Source organism: Schistosoma mansoni, chromosome 1 (genome assembly GCF_000237925.1).
Source record: "Schistosoma mansoni strain Puerto Rico chromosome 1, complete genome".
Classification (NCBI taxonomy): domain Eukaryota; kingdom Metazoa; phylum Platyhelminthes; class Trematoda; order Strigeidida; family Schistosomatidae; genus Schistosoma; species Schistosoma mansoni.
This window is the reverse complement of record NC_031495.1, coordinates 65284737-65305673: the sequence shown is the minus strand read 5'-3', so window position 1 is coordinate 65305673 and position 20937 is coordinate 65284737. Positions and strand designations below refer to the sequence as shown.

General features: G+C 32.0%; 1 protein-coding gene and 1 non-coding gene across 2 annotated transcripts in view; both read right to left on the bottom strand.

Moving 5' to 3' along the window:
- The window catches only part of Smp_000755 (family M13 non-peptidase homologue (M13 family)), a gene marked incomplete at its 5' end in the record, with an annotated part of 71888 nt that overhangs the window by 46958 nt on the left and 3993 nt on the right, over window positions 1–20937 (bottom strand). Inside the window, one exon of the mRNA XM_018795226.1 lies at window positions 6115–6159. Within this exon, the coding sequence (XP_018649560.1) occupies window positions 6115–6159 (45 nt within the window). The remainder of the gene's footprint in view (window positions 1–6114; window positions 6160–20937) is intronic.
- On the bottom strand, window positions 801–882 carry Smp_tRNA_01518_Leu_CAG.1.1. Its single transcript has one exon. It is a non-coding gene (tRNA).

The following is a 20937-nucleotide window of genomic DNA, read 5'->3' as shown; positions in this document are numbered from 1 at the left end:
AATTCTCTGTTCAGTAAACGACAAGTCGTCGGAGTACCTAAGTCCTAGATCTACTACTGTGTGTAACCTAGATAACATTTCACCATTTATGGTAAGATCGAGGTTGAGTGATGTATCACCGAAGCATAACCAACCACATTTAGCTGTATTAAGCTCCAGTTGCTATTTCGAGCACCACTGTGCTACATTGTTAAGCTCCGTGCTGATACAATTTTGAATATTGCTCAGCACATGTGGAGAAAATGAGTACACCACCTTAAGATTGTCTGCAAACAAAAGGGACTTACCCACACTAAAACACTCACAAATATCATTAATGAAAACTAAAAAGAGCAAAGGACCTAAGACACAACCCTGAATTACCCCACTTTTAACAGGGACTGCGTTCGACAATGAAGAGTTGATTTTAACTATTTGATGTCGATTGCTGAGGAAGGAATCAAACCAGGCTAGTAACGGGTTTTGGACCCCATAAGATGCGGGTTTACCTATAAGAAGTTGGTGGTTGACCATGTCGAAGGCCTTAGAAATGTCCAGGTATAGCACTAGTACTAGATATCCTTGGCTACGAAGAGAATAAACTGGACCAAGTATCGTCTAAGCCTCCTTCGAAACAAAGAAAGAGGGCATTACGAGAATGTTGATTATTCAAAATCAGCTTTAAATATCTGAAAATATTACATTGATTTTATCGTCCAGAGATGATGAATATATTACATTATAATAAAGATTACTCAATATGGAAAATAATTTATTGAGAAATTCACAAATATAATCTGGATAATAACTGTAAGTCTAGTGTCAGGAGTGAGATCCGAACCCATACCCACAGGGTGGACTGCGACCTGAACGCAGCGCCTTGGAACGTTCGGCCATCCTGACCACTACTGTAGGGGACTAACATATAATAACTTCAACGCTGATTATTTCTGAGACTGTTATTGAAAATCTTTATGTAAAATAAAACCATGGTTAAAAAAAAACAGTAAAATTATTCGAATTTTGTCTTAATTTAGATTTATTATACTGAAACAAATTTTTAATTATAAGCGATTGTTCAATCATCTTGAGAATAGGCCGTTTAAGTACAGTTGATATTAAACAAACCATGTTTATGTTAACAAAATGTCACGTAGAATTTCTTCTAATAATCTCAGTAAGAATAAGAATACAATTAACATCATGTAACTTCACAGTTTTCCCTATATGAAATAAAAAAAGTCTATTGTTTATTAAGCGGAAATGTCACATAACCTACAATAACCAATATTTGTAACAGTGAATGAGAATGAATTTCGTTTGAAGTTCCTAGGGTTTTGATATTTGACGTTGAATATTTCATTACCACGGTTAACAGTCTGTTTGTCCGTGACCTCACGAAAAAGTGAGAAGTTCTGAAACTATACTATATGGTTTTTTATAAATCAACCTTTTATACACATAGATCTCTCTATCATCTTGAAGAGATCAGGAACAAAGACTTAAACAAAATAACATGGCGATTCATTTTATTATGTTCGGTTTAAATCAGCTTCTGACCGCTTTTAATATTTTGAAGTCAAAATTACGGGGTGGGTTGAAAACGTCTACACAAATGAATTTAGTTGGAATTTGTTGGGACCACATTTCAGCATAGTGGAGTAAAGTTTTCATAAATTCATGTCAATAAATGAAACGTTTAAAATATATGAAATACGGAAGAGAATGTTTTACAATCTCAGTAGTATGAAAAGAAGACCATAGGATTATAAAATTATGATTACTTAATGAATGGAGGCGAATAATAAGTAAAAGGGTAAAGCTCAGATAGAAATTAATATTATCGATTCAGAAGAACATCAATAAAAGGTGACTTGATAATTAATTCATTGAAAGATTTAAATAGAATTATAAGATGTAACGAAATACCATCTATGTCACTCGCCTTATTGTTTTGACTTTTTAATATAACAAACTGTAAGCGGCTGATGATAACTAATGAAATAAAATTAGCTTATACTATTCTATAGGAATAATATATATTTGTAAAATCTCAGCGAATGAATTTGTATACTATTCTGATCAAATCTTGGTTCTTGCTTCTTCAACATATTGAACTTGGTGACCAGTAGTCTAATGAAAAATAAGTAATTCGACCAACTTATCTTTTTATTGGTTAAAAATAACATGGATAAACAAAATTGTGACTTGGCAACATCCCCTAAGTTCGATGAAATGTTCTGATTATATATATATATATATATATATATATATATACAAAACTGTTAAACCAACAATAGATGGAAATGACGTTCAATTTTTGTGGAAATTCAGTCAAGAAAACAAATTGTGTAAAAAGCATATCGATCTAGTATATACTACTGAATTACAGAAATTCACTAATCTACTTAATTAAATTATAATTGTAATAATTGAATTAACTAAATATAATTAATGTTTACTTGAATAACAGTTTTGAAGAATACCTTTCATTAACTTATGTTAGGATAAATTAGGAAGAAAGTTATATCAATGAAGTTATGGGCTGAATGAATATGATTATTAAAGAAGTGAGAGATTGAAATCGTGTTATCATAAAATAGATCAGTTGAGAAATGCATGTCAATTTTATGTTGTTGTTTTTTTGAACCAATTTGTATAAACAATGTCCTTAGTTTGAACTTTGTACGTTACAATAAATTAAATTTAACTGGTTCTCTCTTTTTTTTTTAATTTTTGAATGTTAAACCAAATGGTGAATTGATTAAATTTTTGTAAAATGTAATGGCGGCCTGTTTAAACATCTGGGCTACCTGTTCCTGTCATCTAGATATTTCAACAAGTTATCTAATTTCGTTTGTTTTAATACATCATTATGCCTATTAATCGCACAACCTATTCAGGTGCGCTTCTGAAAAGTGTAAGACCTTTCACTGTAAAGGTTACAGAAGGCCTAATTAGAGATATCGTGGTTGCTGGCAATATGCAGCGAGAAGAATGTACACTATCCAGATGTCGATTGACTGGGCTGCTAACTTCTAACTGGCGATCACTCAATATTTATCGTCAGGAAGGACGAAGAAGTAAGAAACGGAAACTTGTTGAAGTACTTTATGCTGAGAATTCCATATTGTACCAAAAATATAATATTGAATAAAGCTAATAATAATAATAATAATTAATGTATATCTTTGTATTGATGAACGAATAGTAATTTTATACATTACTATATAATAAAGCAACAGTAACTGTGCCCACACACACAGTTACATAAAAAAAACCGTATTTAAAAAAAAAACCCACCGTAGAAGTATAGTTTAAAAGATTCACAACCTTGTTAGTTTCTCCTATATCCATTTTTAAAACTCTAACTACTCTGAGTTTTTATATATAGCAAATTGTATTAACATTCAAATGAATATGTTGTGTGCTCATTGTGCAAACTTTATACAATTATTGGTGAATGCATGTTTCATGAGTTATTGATGACATAATACATTGATATTTATGAAAGCCTACTTTTCTATTTGCGCAACACTTAGTGGTCTTATTGTGAAGTATTTGTTTAACTTAGTATAAGAAGGAACAATAACGGGGCGGACTTTCATGCATATAGGAAACAATTCTCTTTGAACCTAGCACACAACAATACTGTCATGCATTGTCCCATCGCCCTTGGCAGATCAGGCAACCCGAAAGTCACGAGAACACCATCAGGGAAGATGACAGGCTAGGTACCCCTTAACTTAGTATCTACACGAATGTAATTCATGTCTAAGAAAATGGCGATTTCTCACTTATTTACAATGATTTCTTACTTCTAGATTATTTATTTGTTAGTTGTATATATCTGGTGAATATGCCTTGTTGGTTTGATGAACCAGAACAAATTATGGTTAGAATTCAAGGTATTATTTCATTTATTCTAACTAGTTTAAAATGAAGAATATATATATATATAACTCAATAGTTAGATTTATAACCAGATCGACAGAACCCCAATGTGATCCCTTATATCAGGATTAATCAAAAAAGCTGTGATGATAAGTTTAAAGGCTACAGTTATACCAATAATCAAAGATATGGATACTTTATGTAAATGACACATTCGTTATTTTGAAGTGAGGTGAACTCAAAAATACTCAAAAGTTGATGGACAACTTTAAAATATGAGTAAACAAGAATACGAATCACATGAATAAAATATTAAACTACAATAGTTATAACTCAGAATCATAAAAAAAAGTTGTCCTCAGACATTATTTACAAGAGCCAAAAGCCACTATGGTACCGTCCTCACACGGAAAATTGAAGAAATGAATTTTCAGTCAGTCTTACGTAAGAACGGCTATCCTAACAAATTCATCAAAAGAAGTTTAGTAAGTAAACATATCATTAAAAAGTTAACCCTAGAAACAAAAGAACAGATCATCTTATTCCAAGTGAAAATACCTCAGAAGGCAAAATATAAGGATCTTGATGCCGTTTGGAATCGGTGTCTCTTACAAACCAATATAATCACTCCACTACATTTAATCAAGACGAAAAGACACAAGAGCAAACGAAGTCAGATCTAACATCAATCACCCAATAAATTGCGCCATCTGAGAGCAATGTTACACTGGAAAAATTAGAGACCCCCTCACCTACGCAGAGTGAAGCGATGTAATATGGTATCTCTGATGTTCAATAATGAAAACAGCTATGAACGTGAGTTTGATTGGAGATACAGTGGAATTCTTAATGGGGGAAATTCTGAGAATCCTGGAGAATTTATAGAAGAACGGCACTCCAACCAATTAGAAATTAACAATCACATCAACGTAGACCTAGTCTATAAACCCATTTGGAAAAAGTGAATCAATCATATGACCAGAGGTCAACCGACAAGGACATTCATCGTGAACTTGAGGACAAATAAAAACAAAATATATAAGGGAACAACCCTGATTTTAATTAAATCCTCATCATTCTCTACTCTAATATGCAGTAATATTTATATGTATAGGTGAAAATACTGAAGCAATTAGAGCAGCTTATGAGTCAGTGATAACCATGGAATAAATTAGATAAACAATAGGTGAAAGCTTAAAATTGATAGTGAGATAACAGTGTGCTAGTTATGATAAGTGTAGTAAAGGCTTGAATAAAAGATTCTTAATTGGAAATGGGTCAACCACTTGTAAAAATAGACACTGAAATAATATTCGTCAAAAACCATAAGTATTACGTAATAAGAAGTTTTCAAATTATTAGACAAGTTGGCATATATTTGAAGAAAAGAGCTAAGGAAAACCACAAAATGTACAAAGACAGCCATTCAGAAACAAGGCCATCCGAACCAACTAACATAACATTTCTTCAATACCTGGCAAGCCTATTTCTATATGAATGGGACTCCAAAGATATTTTCAGAATGACAGTGAAAGGTCTTTAATTAAACCATCTAGCTCACAGGACATATCATCACCAAATAGTTCAAAAGTTATGGAGCTTAAAAACTGTCAAGAAATCTCTGAAGAATTTGGATCAGTTTAATTGGTTTTTGTTATGTTCTATGTTATGTTCTATGCACTATGAAATGTAGTTCTAGGTCTTTAATTGTCACTCTGTTCAAATATCAAGTTTCTGTGCTACAGTTTCTCTCCACCAGACCTAAAGATATTTGTTAGGATATATTTTAATGCACATTCATATGACGTACTATAGTTTCTTATTGAACAATGTATTATGGTGATTAAACTCTTTTTACTGAATATAAGAAGGACAAAATAAATGCATTCATAATGCTAAACAAACATTAACATTCTTCTCTGTTATAGCTGCCTTGTACCCAGTTTATCAGAAAACAATGTGGTATGATGAATTCATCGTATCGTGTACACATTATAATTCTTGTCTTGTTTAAAATTTAAAACATCCTATGAGAGGTTAGCCATGTTCTAAATAACTCAGTGTTAATATCTCTAATTTTTGCAATATGATACAGTTTGTATTAGATTTACACTGGATTTAAACAAATGCTGCTCATCATTATTCTTTGTATTCTATAGTAGGTTATTATTAGAAAATATGTAGTACAAATTAGAAGTAGAACTTGGTTTTATTTTGTTTCATTGTTTAACAATAACTTACCTTATAATCAGATAAATATCCCATAGCTCCTGAATCAGGGAAAATCTGAAAAAAAATAAAATATCAATAATATAGTAAGCGAAATCATTAAAAGGTAATTACATATCTTTTGTAAAATGAGACTCAAGTTTTATAAATTGTAGTGGTTACTGAGCCAGCCGCCACAGATCTAAATCAGAAATTATATGATCATTCATTAGACTACTTGAGATATAAAAATCATGACGAAAATTTCATCTCGTTTTGGATAGTTTCAAAGTAACGAAAAGTACCCATAGTTCACAACTCTCTTGAACTCATTATCAGTACCTAGCTATTATCATCATAAAGTTAATTCCTGACTGAATAATGGATTATCCGATTATTCTATGAAACAAATACGCAAAGACTTGTCAAAGTTTTGAAACAACTAGTGAAGTAAGTCCCTATTTTATAATCTTTTAACACGTTCATTCCTTAACTAACCTTTATTTATTATCATTCACATACTTTACAATTAATTAAGTCCAAGTCAGTGTGAAGTTTACCATTGTGTTTGAGTAACACTAACTGGTTCAACCGAAATTATTAAATGTAACTCCGCCTGTAGCTCCTCCGGGGGTTACTGCCGGTCCCAAGCCCGGGTAAAGGAGGAGGGTTGGGCATGGGGTTAGCGACCTCATCCCGTAGAAAACCAAATCGCAAAAAAACGCTAACCAGGAGAATGCTGGCCGGCGGCCTATGCTCCATTGGAAGTAACAGGCGTAAGAAGACCTCGACATCTGAGGAAATGCATGGAATACAGTGGACAGCTCGGAATCAGTTAGAAGATTTGGACTTCGCAGATGACCTGACTTTTCTATCTCATACACATCAACAAATGCAAGTTAAGACAAATAGTGAAGTAGCAGTCTCTGCATCAGTAGACCTCAACATACACAGAAGAAAAGGCAGAGAACATCAACCAAACCAACCACATTTGATGGAGAAACCCTGAAAGAGGTGAAAAGTTTCACGTATTTGGGTAGCATTATTGATGAACGTGGAGGACCCGATGCAGATGTAAAGGCGAGGATTGGCAAAGCAAGGGCCGCATTCCTACAGTTGAAGAATATATGGAGCTCAAAACGAATGTCCGTCCACCAACATAAAAGTCAGTATCTTCAGTAAGAATGTCTAGACAGTTACTTATATTGTACGGAGCAACAATGGTAGTTCAATGGTAGTTTTAACGACTTTTGCAGTACAGTATGTATGACTTTTTAACTCTGGAGCTCGAAGAATAAGTAACTGAAAACAATTCTTTATATTCAAATATTCATACAAAATTAGGATTTAGTTAGATAAATCAATCATGTTATTTTGTAAATCAATATGTTTGACATTGTTTAGAATACAATTTAATAAAACTAAAAATCTCAAATGAAACATATGCCATGGCAACTGTCTTGCTAATCAGTTTATTATGAATATAATAATCAACAAGGATATTATCTTTGCTCTGTTTATTTAATTGTGTTTATCATTATTATTGTATTTTCCAATAATCTTGATTGGTTTATAAGATTGTATTCAATCATATCTTTCTAAAAAATGCCTTATTAACATATATTGAATTTTATAAGATATCACATGTTTCAAACAAAACTCTCTTATGAAAGTTCATTAATTTCCAAGCGAGAAACTACTTACTATTATTTTTTGATCGATAGAAATTGTGGTCGTATTTAATGACCTCTGATAATGATGTCTAGTGTGATCATATGCTTACTGGGAGCTACGATACTGTTTAGCCTCTGATTTCCTTAGTTCGTTCTCCCGACTAAATTTCTTGTGATTGACCATGTGTACATAGACAACGCAGTTCTGTTAGAAAAATTTGCTGACAAAAATGAAGCTTCTTTCGAATAAACTATCGTTAATATTTTACCGATACTTATGTGACAATAAGTTTGGATTATTCGTATTTTGAAAAAATTGAATCGACTGAGCCAGTACGTCACTTCATTTATCTGAGCAATTCCATAAGCCATTTTGTTAATGATTAAAGAATTATGACTGGTATGGATTACGCCGATCTATAGTATCTAAGATGATAGTAAGATTTACGATAGAGCATGTGGAAATCATACAAACCAGTGATCTACAGCTGTTCACTCAAGTTTTTGAAACTTGTTCGTTAATATTTGGGGACATACGTATTTTATGGGTGTTTGCATAGTTTCTGTAGACGACACCAGGAAGAACAACAGTCTGAATAGTGCCGACTTTAAAAGTAAAATTAAGAATAAAGCAGGTCACTTCGTGAGCATGTAACGACTGAGATGTTCAAATCACGAGTTATGCTTCAAGGTGAAAGTTAAGAGATGCCAAATGAATGTATGACAGGAGTCACCAATAGTTGTTTAGTACAGTAGAGACAGTTGAACAACCTTTAAGAAATCATAAAACCAGTGGTTTATACCTAAGATGACATATGTTAAAATCTAACACAATTCCACAGGGTGCTGATCCGTTTGAATGCAAAAAATTTGTATTATAAATTTTAATGAATCATATTTATTTACTTTCTATTTTAGCAATAGATAACCATATTGTAGCTGGATTTATGAAGAAAGTTCTCCCTCAATAAAAACGATATCAATAAAATTCTTCACACAAGTTTTAAATATTCACCACATAAAAAACATCTGAATAGAATATCGGATTATTTAAACTGATATGAAAGATTTATGAACAAAGATGGATAGTGGCTAGCAGTGGAATCTAGGACGAACGTTTCATCTTATTTGAGACTCGTCAGCTGGATGTACCTGCATCTCAGAGTTGATGTTCACTCTGGGACTTGAACCCATCGCGTTATCCAGTTATCTACTGAGTCCTGATAGCCACTTGCTTGTGCAATGGGGTGAAGTTATATTCACTTGTTGTTGTTTACTTGTATCTTCCAATCGTTATTTAGAACTGCAATTGATTAGTCTCTCCAGTCAATATCAAGGCAGTCGGCACAGGATGCACATATGCCAACAAGAGACTGATCAATTGCAGTCCTAAATAACAATGGGAAGATACAAGTAAACAACATCAAGTGAATATGATATGAAAGATATGTCAATTTCTAGGTTTTAGAAATTTAACATTCTATGAACAACAAAAGTAATAATTGAACAAATAGTAAAAGCGAGAGAGTCTCTAGTCAGCTAACGGAAATTTGGTAAGGTTGAATTAATCCCTATCAAATATTCAGAACAGTTTTAATAAGTGTTCACAAGTATTTGTGATTTCCAGTTGTTGGTTTTCACGAGTCACCTTTAGTCAATCTATGTTCAGTTTTGAATATCGATAGCTGTAAAATCTTAACACTTACAGATAAACATATCCGTTAAAAAGATTAAGGATTTAGCAACTTATCGGGTATTCTGTTGACATTCGAAGTGAAAGGTGTTTAGTTTGAGTCCCGATGTGAATATCATAACTGTGATCAAAGTGTATACAACTCTAGGATCCTAAACAGGCCGAAATACGTCTACTAAATTCTACTACAAACCGCAGTAACACATTTGCTGTGACTAAAAGTAATCTATATATAGTAGTAGTCTATATATATATATATATATGTCCGGGTGATATGCAACAAACAGAAAACACAATACTCATTTAACGAGTATGTATCATTGATTATTGTAATTGACTGATACATAGCAAAGTTAGGTTAAATTTGACAACTAATTTCAGTGAATCAATGTTTAAAATAGAGTAGAATGAAAAAACTAAATTATATTTCGGTGAATTTGACCAAAAAAATTTGGGTTTATGTTATTTCATGTGTACAGTACTCAAATGTGTGCCTGAAAGATTGTTCAAATTAAATTATTAAGGTGTTGGTGGGAATATAAAGTGTTCACTTATGAGATGTAATGAGTGAATCATCTTTAATGTGACTCCTACTATAAGCGACTTGACAACAATGAGTACTTTATTTAATAAAAAAGATGCTTGAGGTGAGTAGCCATGACAGTTGGTTTGTAGTAACCAACGCAAACCCCAATTCTAAAGATTTCTGTTCACACCGCTTCAACCATTTAATATCAAAATAAAAACGAACTGAGATGTTGGATAACTTAAACTAGTAATCGTATATCAACTTGATCCATAGAGTTGGATCGTCACTAAACACTAAGGAAACATGATTTTATTTATTACTTAGAGACTGATTCGTGCAACATTTACCTTTATTAGGAAAATCAGACTGGTGGATAATAGTCATAAATGGAGTAACATGAAGAATAAAAGAAAGGAAAAGAAAAGAAATTATTCATTCATTAAATAATATTTACATATTTAGATACATTGGAAGAACAGAGAGAAGAGTAAATGTTTGTATTTCCGAGCGTGTTCCCAAGAACTTGAAACTAAGAAGCGCAATGGCTCTTAACAGTGCAATAGCTTGGCATTTACTTGACACCGGGAACACCATTGACATTCCTCAAGCCTTCAAAATTATCAGCAGATAAAGAAACAGAGTGTCTCTTCTGTTTGCTGAAGCAGTAGCGATAAAAAAACTCAAACCTGATTTATATATCTAAAAAGAGACAGTAATAAACCTATTACTACCCTAGTAGATCTTTTTTGTCATTATCGTTATTTTGTTAGTGTTCACTTGGTTATATGATCTTATTTTCTGTACATTAAAACCACACCGTCACTCATACATTTCCATTCATTCAATTCTCTTCACTTATGTAAACTCTACAGATCCTGTTCAGCTATTACGTAACCCATCTTGTCATTTTTAATTCCATGAATCTTAAGTAAACCCTTCATAACCTTTAAAATTAACATACAGTTTATCTTATCTGTCTCTGAACCTCACTTAATTATTTCGTCACTCACCCTAGATGTTTTTTAATTCTAACATCAAATGACCTCCGACCTGTTTATCATTCTAATTGTTGTCATTCACTTATGTCAATGGTTTCACACCATATCTTAGCTCAATGTAAATTTTTACACATGTGGTTGTAAACAGCTGACGAGAAACTACGAAATAAAATGAATATAAAAACTCGATTGAAATGCCGTAGAAAATGAGCAACAGTTTAATAAATGATTGATATTTGAACAAACAATTGCTTCTTCATTAACTTCATCATCAGGCTCTACAGTTATAAGTCCAAAATCATGATATTTTACTAAGGTCAAAATGAGACACGTATTAATTAATTTGACAATGTTATATGTTCAAAATGGTGAGCGTTTGAATCTGTTACGACATATATACTTCGAAATTGATGTTATTTGTAATTAGAAAAGGTCATTTAATGAAGGTCAAGTTGATCTAGAGTAAAGTGTCCAGTCACAATCAGTATAATGGTAATATAGCAAAAATGAAAATGCAAAAACATCGTGTGAATAAAATTCATAGCAGGAGAATTTCATCTTGTTAATTGAGATAATAATGATAGTAATAATGATAATATTGTTGCGTGAATATAATATTTTCTCTGTATTGCTATTATATTGATTGTGACTGAACCCTTCACCCCAGATCATCTTGACCTTTATTAAATGACCTTTCTAATCTACAAATAACATGATTTTGAAGGATCTGTATCATGACAGATGCAAATGTTCACTATTTTTAACATATAACATTGTCAGATTAATTAATACATGCCTCATTTTGACCTTTGTAGAACCTGATGATGAAGTTATTGAAGAAGCAATTGTTTGTTCAAATATTCTTCATTTTTGAATATTTTCTGAGGATCTTTAAATTGTTAATAAATGATTATTTCATTTGTTCATTTCAACTTCTTTCTTTTTCTTGAATAATGATTTATAGTTGAAATAAATTTAATTTCATTTAAATTCCCATTTATCGATCATGAAATTTGCATCCAGTGATACATAAAACATTGTATTAGCCTATCAGTCGTTAAATGCAGAATAATATGAATTCATTATATTTCGTGGTTTCTCATCAGCTACTTACAACCAAATATGCATTAGAGTTTTAACATTAGGGTAATAAATAGAATGGAACGACTGACATAAGTGAATGTAATGGATTGGAATAACAAAAGTCATCGATGATAACTATATATATTAGGTATTAGGTATTAGAATAAAAAGTGGCGTAATAGTTGAGTGGAGTTCAGAGACAGATAAAAGCAAAAATGTGATTATTTTAGAGGTAGTTGAAAACAATTAGAGTTACGTAATAATTGAATAATTTTTAGAGGTAGTTGAAAACAATTAGGGTAGGTTACGTAATAATTGAATAAAATTTGGATAGTTCATATCATTAGGAGAGACAAATGAGCGGAAATGTGTGAGAGAAAGGGTGGTTTAAGAATCGGGTAAGGGGAGGGGAATATAATAAAAACTGAATATTAACCAAAATTGAACTAATAACAACAAAACTGAAACAAACAAGAAAAAGAAAACAAAAAAAACGAAAAAAAAGGATTACCAGGGTAGTAATAAGTTTATCACTGTCTCTTTTTGAATACATAGATCCGGTTTGAGTTTTTTTATCGCGATCGCTTCAGCAAACCGGAGAGCAGTTGTACTTCTTGGATATTTGTGGACTGACTACAAACTAAATAAAATTACCCTTCCAAAAAAGTGAATTATATCATGGATTCTTGTACGAAAAAGCATAATTTCACATTTTCAACAGATTTACTTTCATGTAGTGTTTTTTATGAATTAATTTGTAGTAATCAGGTAGTCAGATATCCAAATTGTTCAGAAATACATAATGATTTAATGTTTTTTCAAATTCGCGCTCTAACTCAAATATCGAAACTTCAATGATATTAACTTTTCTGAAAACACTTTCAAATCTACCAACTAATTGTATGTTCGGAAGACGTTTTGTGGATATTTCAGTATTTCCATAGTTGAAATCATGAGTCAATTGAAGCTAGACCACCATCGAAAACCTGGAAGCACTGGACGGCCGTTTCGTACTATTATGGGACTCCTCAGCAGTGCGTACCCAACGATCCCTCACTCGAGAGATTCGAACCCAGGATCTGCCAGTCTCGCTCCAGAGCACTTAACCGATAGACTACTGAGCCGGCATCCAACAGTGGTAATGTCTAACTTCAACGAATCCACGATATTTGAGCAACCATTCACCAATGTCATCAGTGAGTTGATATCTCTAAAACAGGCTTGGTTGAACTCCACTGGTCACTGCTTAATTGTATTTTGTCTTACTACATTTGAACTCAATGTAAATATCATTCGAACTAAAAATGTCAAAATCTGAGAAGGTTTAGAACGAACTCAGTCAGTGGATAATTAAAGTTTAAATGATCTTATCGAATTATTGAAATTTTTATGGATTAAATATTACATTAAGCGTTCTTTAGCTATGAAAGGCTATTGATAAATGAAATCGCCTAGTTAATGAGCATAATTTACCTAATGAATTCTCTAGTTCTTCAGATCAGTTAATAAACTGTACAGTTTTGATTTACTGTTTAACAGACAAATTGAAGTCTACAGTTGTAAGACACAGTTGTGAAGCATACTGGTGGTAGATAAAACTAGACTGAACTTCTATGAAGATTTGTTATTTCTCACTAATATGTCATCAAAGACGGACCTGTAATAAATATCTTCACATTACTCAACTCATAGCAGGTATCCCTGAATAATTAATGGCTCATTTATTTTACATACTTTTGTAGGGAGAATATTCGAGTACGTATGAAACAGACAAAACAAGCGATATAGTTGACCTTGGTGTTTAGACAAGTAAACTTCAAATATGACCAGTAGAATTGTACCACACTTTAAAATGAATAGAATAAGACTGAGTCATTCCAAAGCTTAAGTAAAATCAGTGTTCAATTAATTAAAGAGTATTTATTATTTAACTAAGATCTTGGAGATTTATAATGAATTTAAGTGTGCCTCCTTACGCATTCCGAGGAGAATTTTTAAGGGAGTTATAAAACAGACTTGTTACTTTGGTTACAAAGCTTAAACAATAGTCATATTGAACAATCTCCATAAATCTTAGTCTGAATAATAATACTATGTTCGTTAATAATTAGCTTTAAGAGGAATTTCCAAAGTTTTATTGATAAATCATGATCGACAAAAATTCAACCATGTCGAGAAGGAGACAGATATCACCAGCAGCTTTACATGATGACAACTTTATGTTTTAAGTTAACTAAAGTTGAAAACTCATTATTCTTGAACCTTATTAACTAGCCTAAAACTATTTACTCAGATATGAGTACCCTAGCTTTAGTCTTATCTGGGCAGAAGATAATCATCGCTTCAAATTTACAAACTAGTTCGGAACAACTAACTAGTGGTGACTGGTTTCGATGGTTTTTATTTCTGGCGTTAGTTTGAGATGAAATCTAATCTGGGATTTAATAGACAAATTTTATTTTCAATCTCTAGATAGGGGTGTTAAATGCTATATTTGCTTACTGGTTTATTTATTCCCTATTTTTTAAAGATGCTTCTGTAAAATGTTGACTTAAAGTGATTCACTGCTGAATCGACTGTATACTTATAAATTTGCTCTAAATCTTTCCAAGTTTTTTATTATTCTCAGACAACTTGATATTTATGTATAAACTTGTAGTGATATTTTGAACCAATCTGTTCGAGATTATTGATGAATTCAAAACTAAAAGCTTCATCCTACTTTTTAACCAATGCCTAATTGAATTATTCCTTGATTTTCTGCTTATAGTTTACTAACACGTTTCTGTATTTTTGGTTCTCACAGTTAAAAGAAAATGTGACACAATCGAAGTATTTCAGCACAGTAACTAAGAAAAAAACAAAATTCAGAAATTCCATTTAGGAGAAAAATGAATTTTCTTAAGGTCAATTTCGAATTATTGAATTAAGTTAAAGATTTGCTTCGCTTTTCTTTTCTGCTTCTTCTTCTTCATATAAACAAACAAACAAACACAATGAGAAAAATAAAACAAATTCATAATGAAAAATGATAGTGACCTGGTAAAACCTAAATTTCCCTTAAATGGTTAATTAATTATGATTAATTGTTTTGACTGATTTTTGTTTGTTTTGTTACTTTACTTAAAAAAAACTTTCAATTAAACTCGTCAAAAATTTTTCACTACAATTTAGTTTGCATTTTTTGGCATATACAAAACTGGTAAATGGACTTTTGTGATTTCATTTAAGACAAATTTAGTAAGTAGAGATTAAAACAAAATGAATTCATTAAATGGTAGCAGTGAACGGAAATGATAGTTAAAGATATTAGTAGGTCAATTTTTTAACTATATATTTTGTGTAAAGTGATAACAATTAAACAATAAATTCACTTAGTATTACTTGTTTGAATCTTCCCATTGATATATTAGGACTGCAACTGGTCAGTCTCTAATTGGCATATGTACATAATATACGTATTGCCTCGATATAGCTTTAATTTGCAAGCATTGTAAGCAAAGATGGATAGTGGTTAGCAGTGGAATCCAGTTTGACGAGCGTTTCGTCCTATTTGGGACTCGTCAGCTGGATGTACCTGCATCTCAGAGTTGATGTTCACTCTGGGACTCGAACACAGTACTGTTCGCTTCAAATGACATCTTGCTATCCACTTAGCTGCTGATTCCTGACAGCCACTTGCTTGTGTGATGGGGTAAAGTTTAAATTCACTTGGTATTATTTACTTGAATCTTCTCATTGATATTTAGGACTGCAATTGGTCAATATCTTATTGGCATACGTGTATACTGTGCGTATTGCCTCGATATTGCCTTAATTGTAAGCTTCTTTGCTTACAATTAAACAAGAAGTAAGTTTTTTATCTACAATTGTTTCCCTTCACAAGTTTAAGTAAGGAACAAGAGTGTTTGTAGAATACAATGAATGAACTGCATTTTATTGCATGTTTTTCAACCATATAAAACATTATATGAATAGCAAATTCATTTCTATATCTATTATTTTGAATTTCAGTTCAAAAAGTTTGATATAAAAATACGTTTATAATCTTTTAACAGTAGCGTCGAAAATGAATCAAAGTAGAATGACTGACAATGTGCACATTTATCATGTTTTCTAAAAGTACGCCTTGTTGGGACAGGATATTCATTGATTATAAGTCCAGAGAACTTAACTTCATCTAAAGTAACGAATAGTATCAAGGGGAGAAATCGACTACTCTTATTATGTTCATCCTAAGAAAATATTCCTTATTATATGCTCATAAATTAAATGTGAATTTCAGTCTATTGAATACAAGCTGTGATCTGGCATTCAAAAGTTTCAATATCAAAAGTCAAGGTTAGTGAATGATAAAACTAGTTGAATAAATAACTGGTTAATTGATGTAGGACAAATGACCAGCGTCATTGTTAAGACGCCCATTGGCTTCCCACTAAATTTTGTAAGAACTGGAGAGTCCTTAAGCTGAAAATAAGTACCTAACTATTACATCTTTATAGGAAGTGTTTAAATTAACAGGTTGCGGATATTTGATATTAAATTTTGGTTAGTCCTTGTTGGCCTGTGTATACTGTGCAGATTAGTTTAATATGGCTATATTGTCTCGATTTTTGCAGATTAGATGAGTGGTGGTTAGCAATAGAATCTAAGACTCACACTTTACCCTACATGGAGCTGGTCAGGTGGATGTACCTTGATTCGACTTGATGTTCACACTAGGGCGTCAATCCAATACCTTCTGTTTGGGACACCGAACGGGTTATTTATTGAGCTTCTGAATGCAGACAGCCTCTGACTTATCCAACGGATATGATGTTTATATCGTTATTAGTTAGAACTTTAAGTGTCTGACTGTTGATATTCATGACTGAATTGCTATTATTCTTTGTTGACAAACGTCCATACCATACGTAAACTATCATTTTATCACAAGCAGACACATTCATATCTGGACATAAGTAGAACTGAATAACAAAACAATGAAATAATTCATGAATTTCTAAATTTATGCTAAATATTATGTACCAAATACTTATCGGTCTTGTAGTGATTGCTTAATGCTAAGCCTAGATACCTATACACATGTATATGTATGTGAGTGTGCAAATGCACATACACAATATAAAAAAAAACAGCACTATACACATGTAGAACTTCTGCTATTGAATATGTTTTATGTTTAGTTCTTATTATGAACATTTATTTCTCTCAGTAAACAGAATTTCATCTAGATACTGAAATTGTATGATAGAAACTTATTTTTTACCAACAAATAAACATAAGAGAGAACTAAACAAATAAAAACCGAAAATATAAACAAACGGACACCAACATACACCAACCTAAATTCTGAATATATAATTAGTATTTTGTATGTCTATGGTGCTTACTATTCAAAATAGATCCAAAAAAAAATACATGAATATGCTTTAATGAAAATGTAAAATTAGAGAGAGAGCGAGAGAGAGAGAAGTAAGGAATTTCACTTAAACACAATAATTACTTAGTAATTATTAATTAAGTTTGTGGATGGTGAAGATGATGATGTTGATAACGATTATGATAATGTTATTCATTGGTATGAGCAATGGTTGATAGTAAAAAATATGCAAATTTATTTGTTTACACATTTATCTAATTAGATGAACACGTGTGTGTGTGTGCATGTGCGTGTGCTTAATTATTCGAACTAGTTAAACACGTTAGTTCGATGTCGGTAAACAAAGTACATCACATATTGTGTTATAAGAGTAAAGTTAAATGGGTGCTAATATTTTACTACAAAGAAAAAAAGACCTATTAAGTATTTATAACTTTTGATTAAGTAAAACAATGCATAGTCAATTACGTTTAACGAGTTCTTATTGTCTAACTTTATTATATAATACCTATCAACCAGCTGTAAGTTACACACGTAGGATTTGATAGTAATGGATATTAATCTACGATGTCATAGATCACATCCTCATTGTGAGCTAAGAAATTAATGAGGTGAAAATATACAAAAAATACTAGTTCTAAATATAATCGTATTGGACTAAACACAGGTTTATAAGATTAGAGGGGCAATAAGTTATTGAAATACATGAAGACATTTAGTTTTATGCCTGTTAACACAATAAACATATCTCTTAAAATGTTGTAACTATTGTGTTAGGAAGTTATTTTGCCAAGTGCTTCATTAATAGGGTACTTAATTGCCATTTATTGATATGGTCATGAGCTAATCTACTGTTGCTCAACTTCAACTTCAGTATGAGACTAGTGCTGTCGTCATCTTCGCTATTCAGCTAATCAGAGTAATAATTTCAATTGTTGTATAGAAGCTTCATTAACAGAACCCAGTAGAATTCAAAATACGTTTAAAACAATCAGTTATATATATATATATATATATATATATATATATATATATATATATTGCAACAATCACATTTTAGGAACTGTTTAGTTCACAACGTACATAAATCATAATAAAAATACATCGAAATTTCAAGAACAGAATCCACACTAAATAAATCAGCGTTAGGGAAATTCATCCTAAATCTGACTTCATTTCTCTTAAGTTGCATTTGGGGATTCCACATCCCGAACATTTACATTTAAAGATATAAATCTGACAATGAAGCTATCTTTACACTAGTTTATGTGGATATGACAACACGTTTCCCAGATAAGTTGTGTTTTTTAACTAACGGCTATACAGAAAACATCAACGTGATTAAACTATGGGTACTGATTGGAGATTCGTAATCAAACACCGCAATAAGAATTTACTTAGGATTTTTAGACACAGAATTCATTCAGTGCTAACTTCTTGAACCAACAGTCCATCTTTGTAGGCACTGATCTCACATTCATTATTCCAAACTTAGAACAACGTATAGTTATTCACGGATTCAAACCTGTATCACTTAGTTTCACTTTAAAAAACATCAATGTCAAGCTTTTGTATTGGTCACTGAATAAATATGGACACTGATGAGTAGGTTCTTTGTCCTGATCGAGGTCATAAACAATTCTTATTACTTATAGGAATTATCAGAAGGGGTTTTGTGGAGATTAATACTAATTCTTAAACCAATAAGCTAACATTCAATGATTTATACTTCAAATGTAAGTCATGATTTCTCTACAGAAAGTTGGGATTTCTTCTTGGAGTTGTTTACATAATTATGTTCAACATCACCTTCATTTTGTGAATAAACTTCAAATTAGTGTTTACTTCTTGAATTGAATTGAGCTAAACAGTCATTTAAAATGATTTAATCGAAAAAGATATTCATCTATTTTTCTAATATAGTTTGAAACAGAATACTAATATATCAAATTTACTCACATTATGAGAGCTACTTAACAGATCAACTAAACACATGTTACTGATGACGTATTTGGTAAAAATTACTTTAAGAAGTTTCCTTATTCACTTAACTAAATGTTCACTATCCAGTCATCTAACAAAGATTGTGTCATTTTAATTTGAGCAACCGTTCACCAATTGTCTTCAGTGAGCTGATATCTCTGCAACAGACGTGGTTGAACTCCACTGGTCACTGCTTCACACTAGAACTCCAGGAAATATCTTTTTGAGTCATTCACTAGTAAGCATATGATTATAGATCAGAAGGGGTTTTGTGGAGATTTCAATTAAATGAAGTGAAAAAGTCTCAACGAGTAAAACCCGTATAAAGACATTTGTAGAAAACCTCAATAAAATGTCAATAACTACAGCATTTGATTAACACTCTAAAGTGATTGTCTAACTATAATTTATCTTATTCATATTTTATTTGCATTATTGGAATGGAAATATTTGAATTTTCTAAGTTCCTTTTCATTGTGCCGTTAAATTCTAAAAGCTAGTGTAGACCATCAACGTTGATGATCTATGTCAAATGATTGGAGGCCTACTCAAGTTAGACGGGAACGGTGTAACGAACAAGCTAACTTCGAAGTCACACCTCGTGATCAGCACCTTACGTAGATTACCTCATCGACATCTCAAGGGATCATGGATGTTCTGAAGACTGTACAACACAAAGGACGTTATTACAAGAATATATTAGTTAAAGTAGATACAAGCGAAAGTAGAACCACAGCCGCATGATCTAGTCTAGGGCGTATTACTAAGTGATGCGCGTTGATTGTCCTTGACCTAGGCAGGAATTGATGATCTGTTCGATATTTAGTAACCCAACTGCCGGATGATTTGGCTAGAGTTCAGGGACATTTCACTGGCCCTACACTAGGATGAATATAACTTTCAACTATCTACATTTTAATTTTAGTCACTAATGTCAAAAATCACAGTTGAGAATGTATAAATTTAAGATGATTTTAACGTATAACTTTATTTATCACTACTCTGTCTGACAGCGTAACGAACAGTAAGGCTTCAGTATTTCGACAAATCCCTTCAGTTCTTTAATTAAATTTCAAAATACATCTGTACACAAGTCAAAACAAAGTATCTTTGTAAAAAATTTTTACATTAATTATTAGTGTTCTATTTTTGACAACAAAGCTTTATGGTTAGTCATGCTTCCATAGCATTTTTATAGCATAATGTGTTCTAAATTAGCGACTATAAAAAAATTTACATCAATATACAGATATCGGAATCGTAATCGCGTAAGCTGAATGCCCGAGTAATTCCTATAAGTTGAGATCATGAGTCAATTGAAGCTAGACCACCATGGAAAACCTGGAAGCACTGGACGGCCGTTTCGTCCTATTATGGTCTATCGGTTAAGGGCTTCGGCTCGAAACTGGTAGGTCCTGGGTTCGAATCCCGCGAGAGTGGGTTCGTGGATGCGCACTGCTGAGGAGTCCCATAATAGGACGAAACGGCCGTCCAGTGTTTCCAGGTTTTCCATG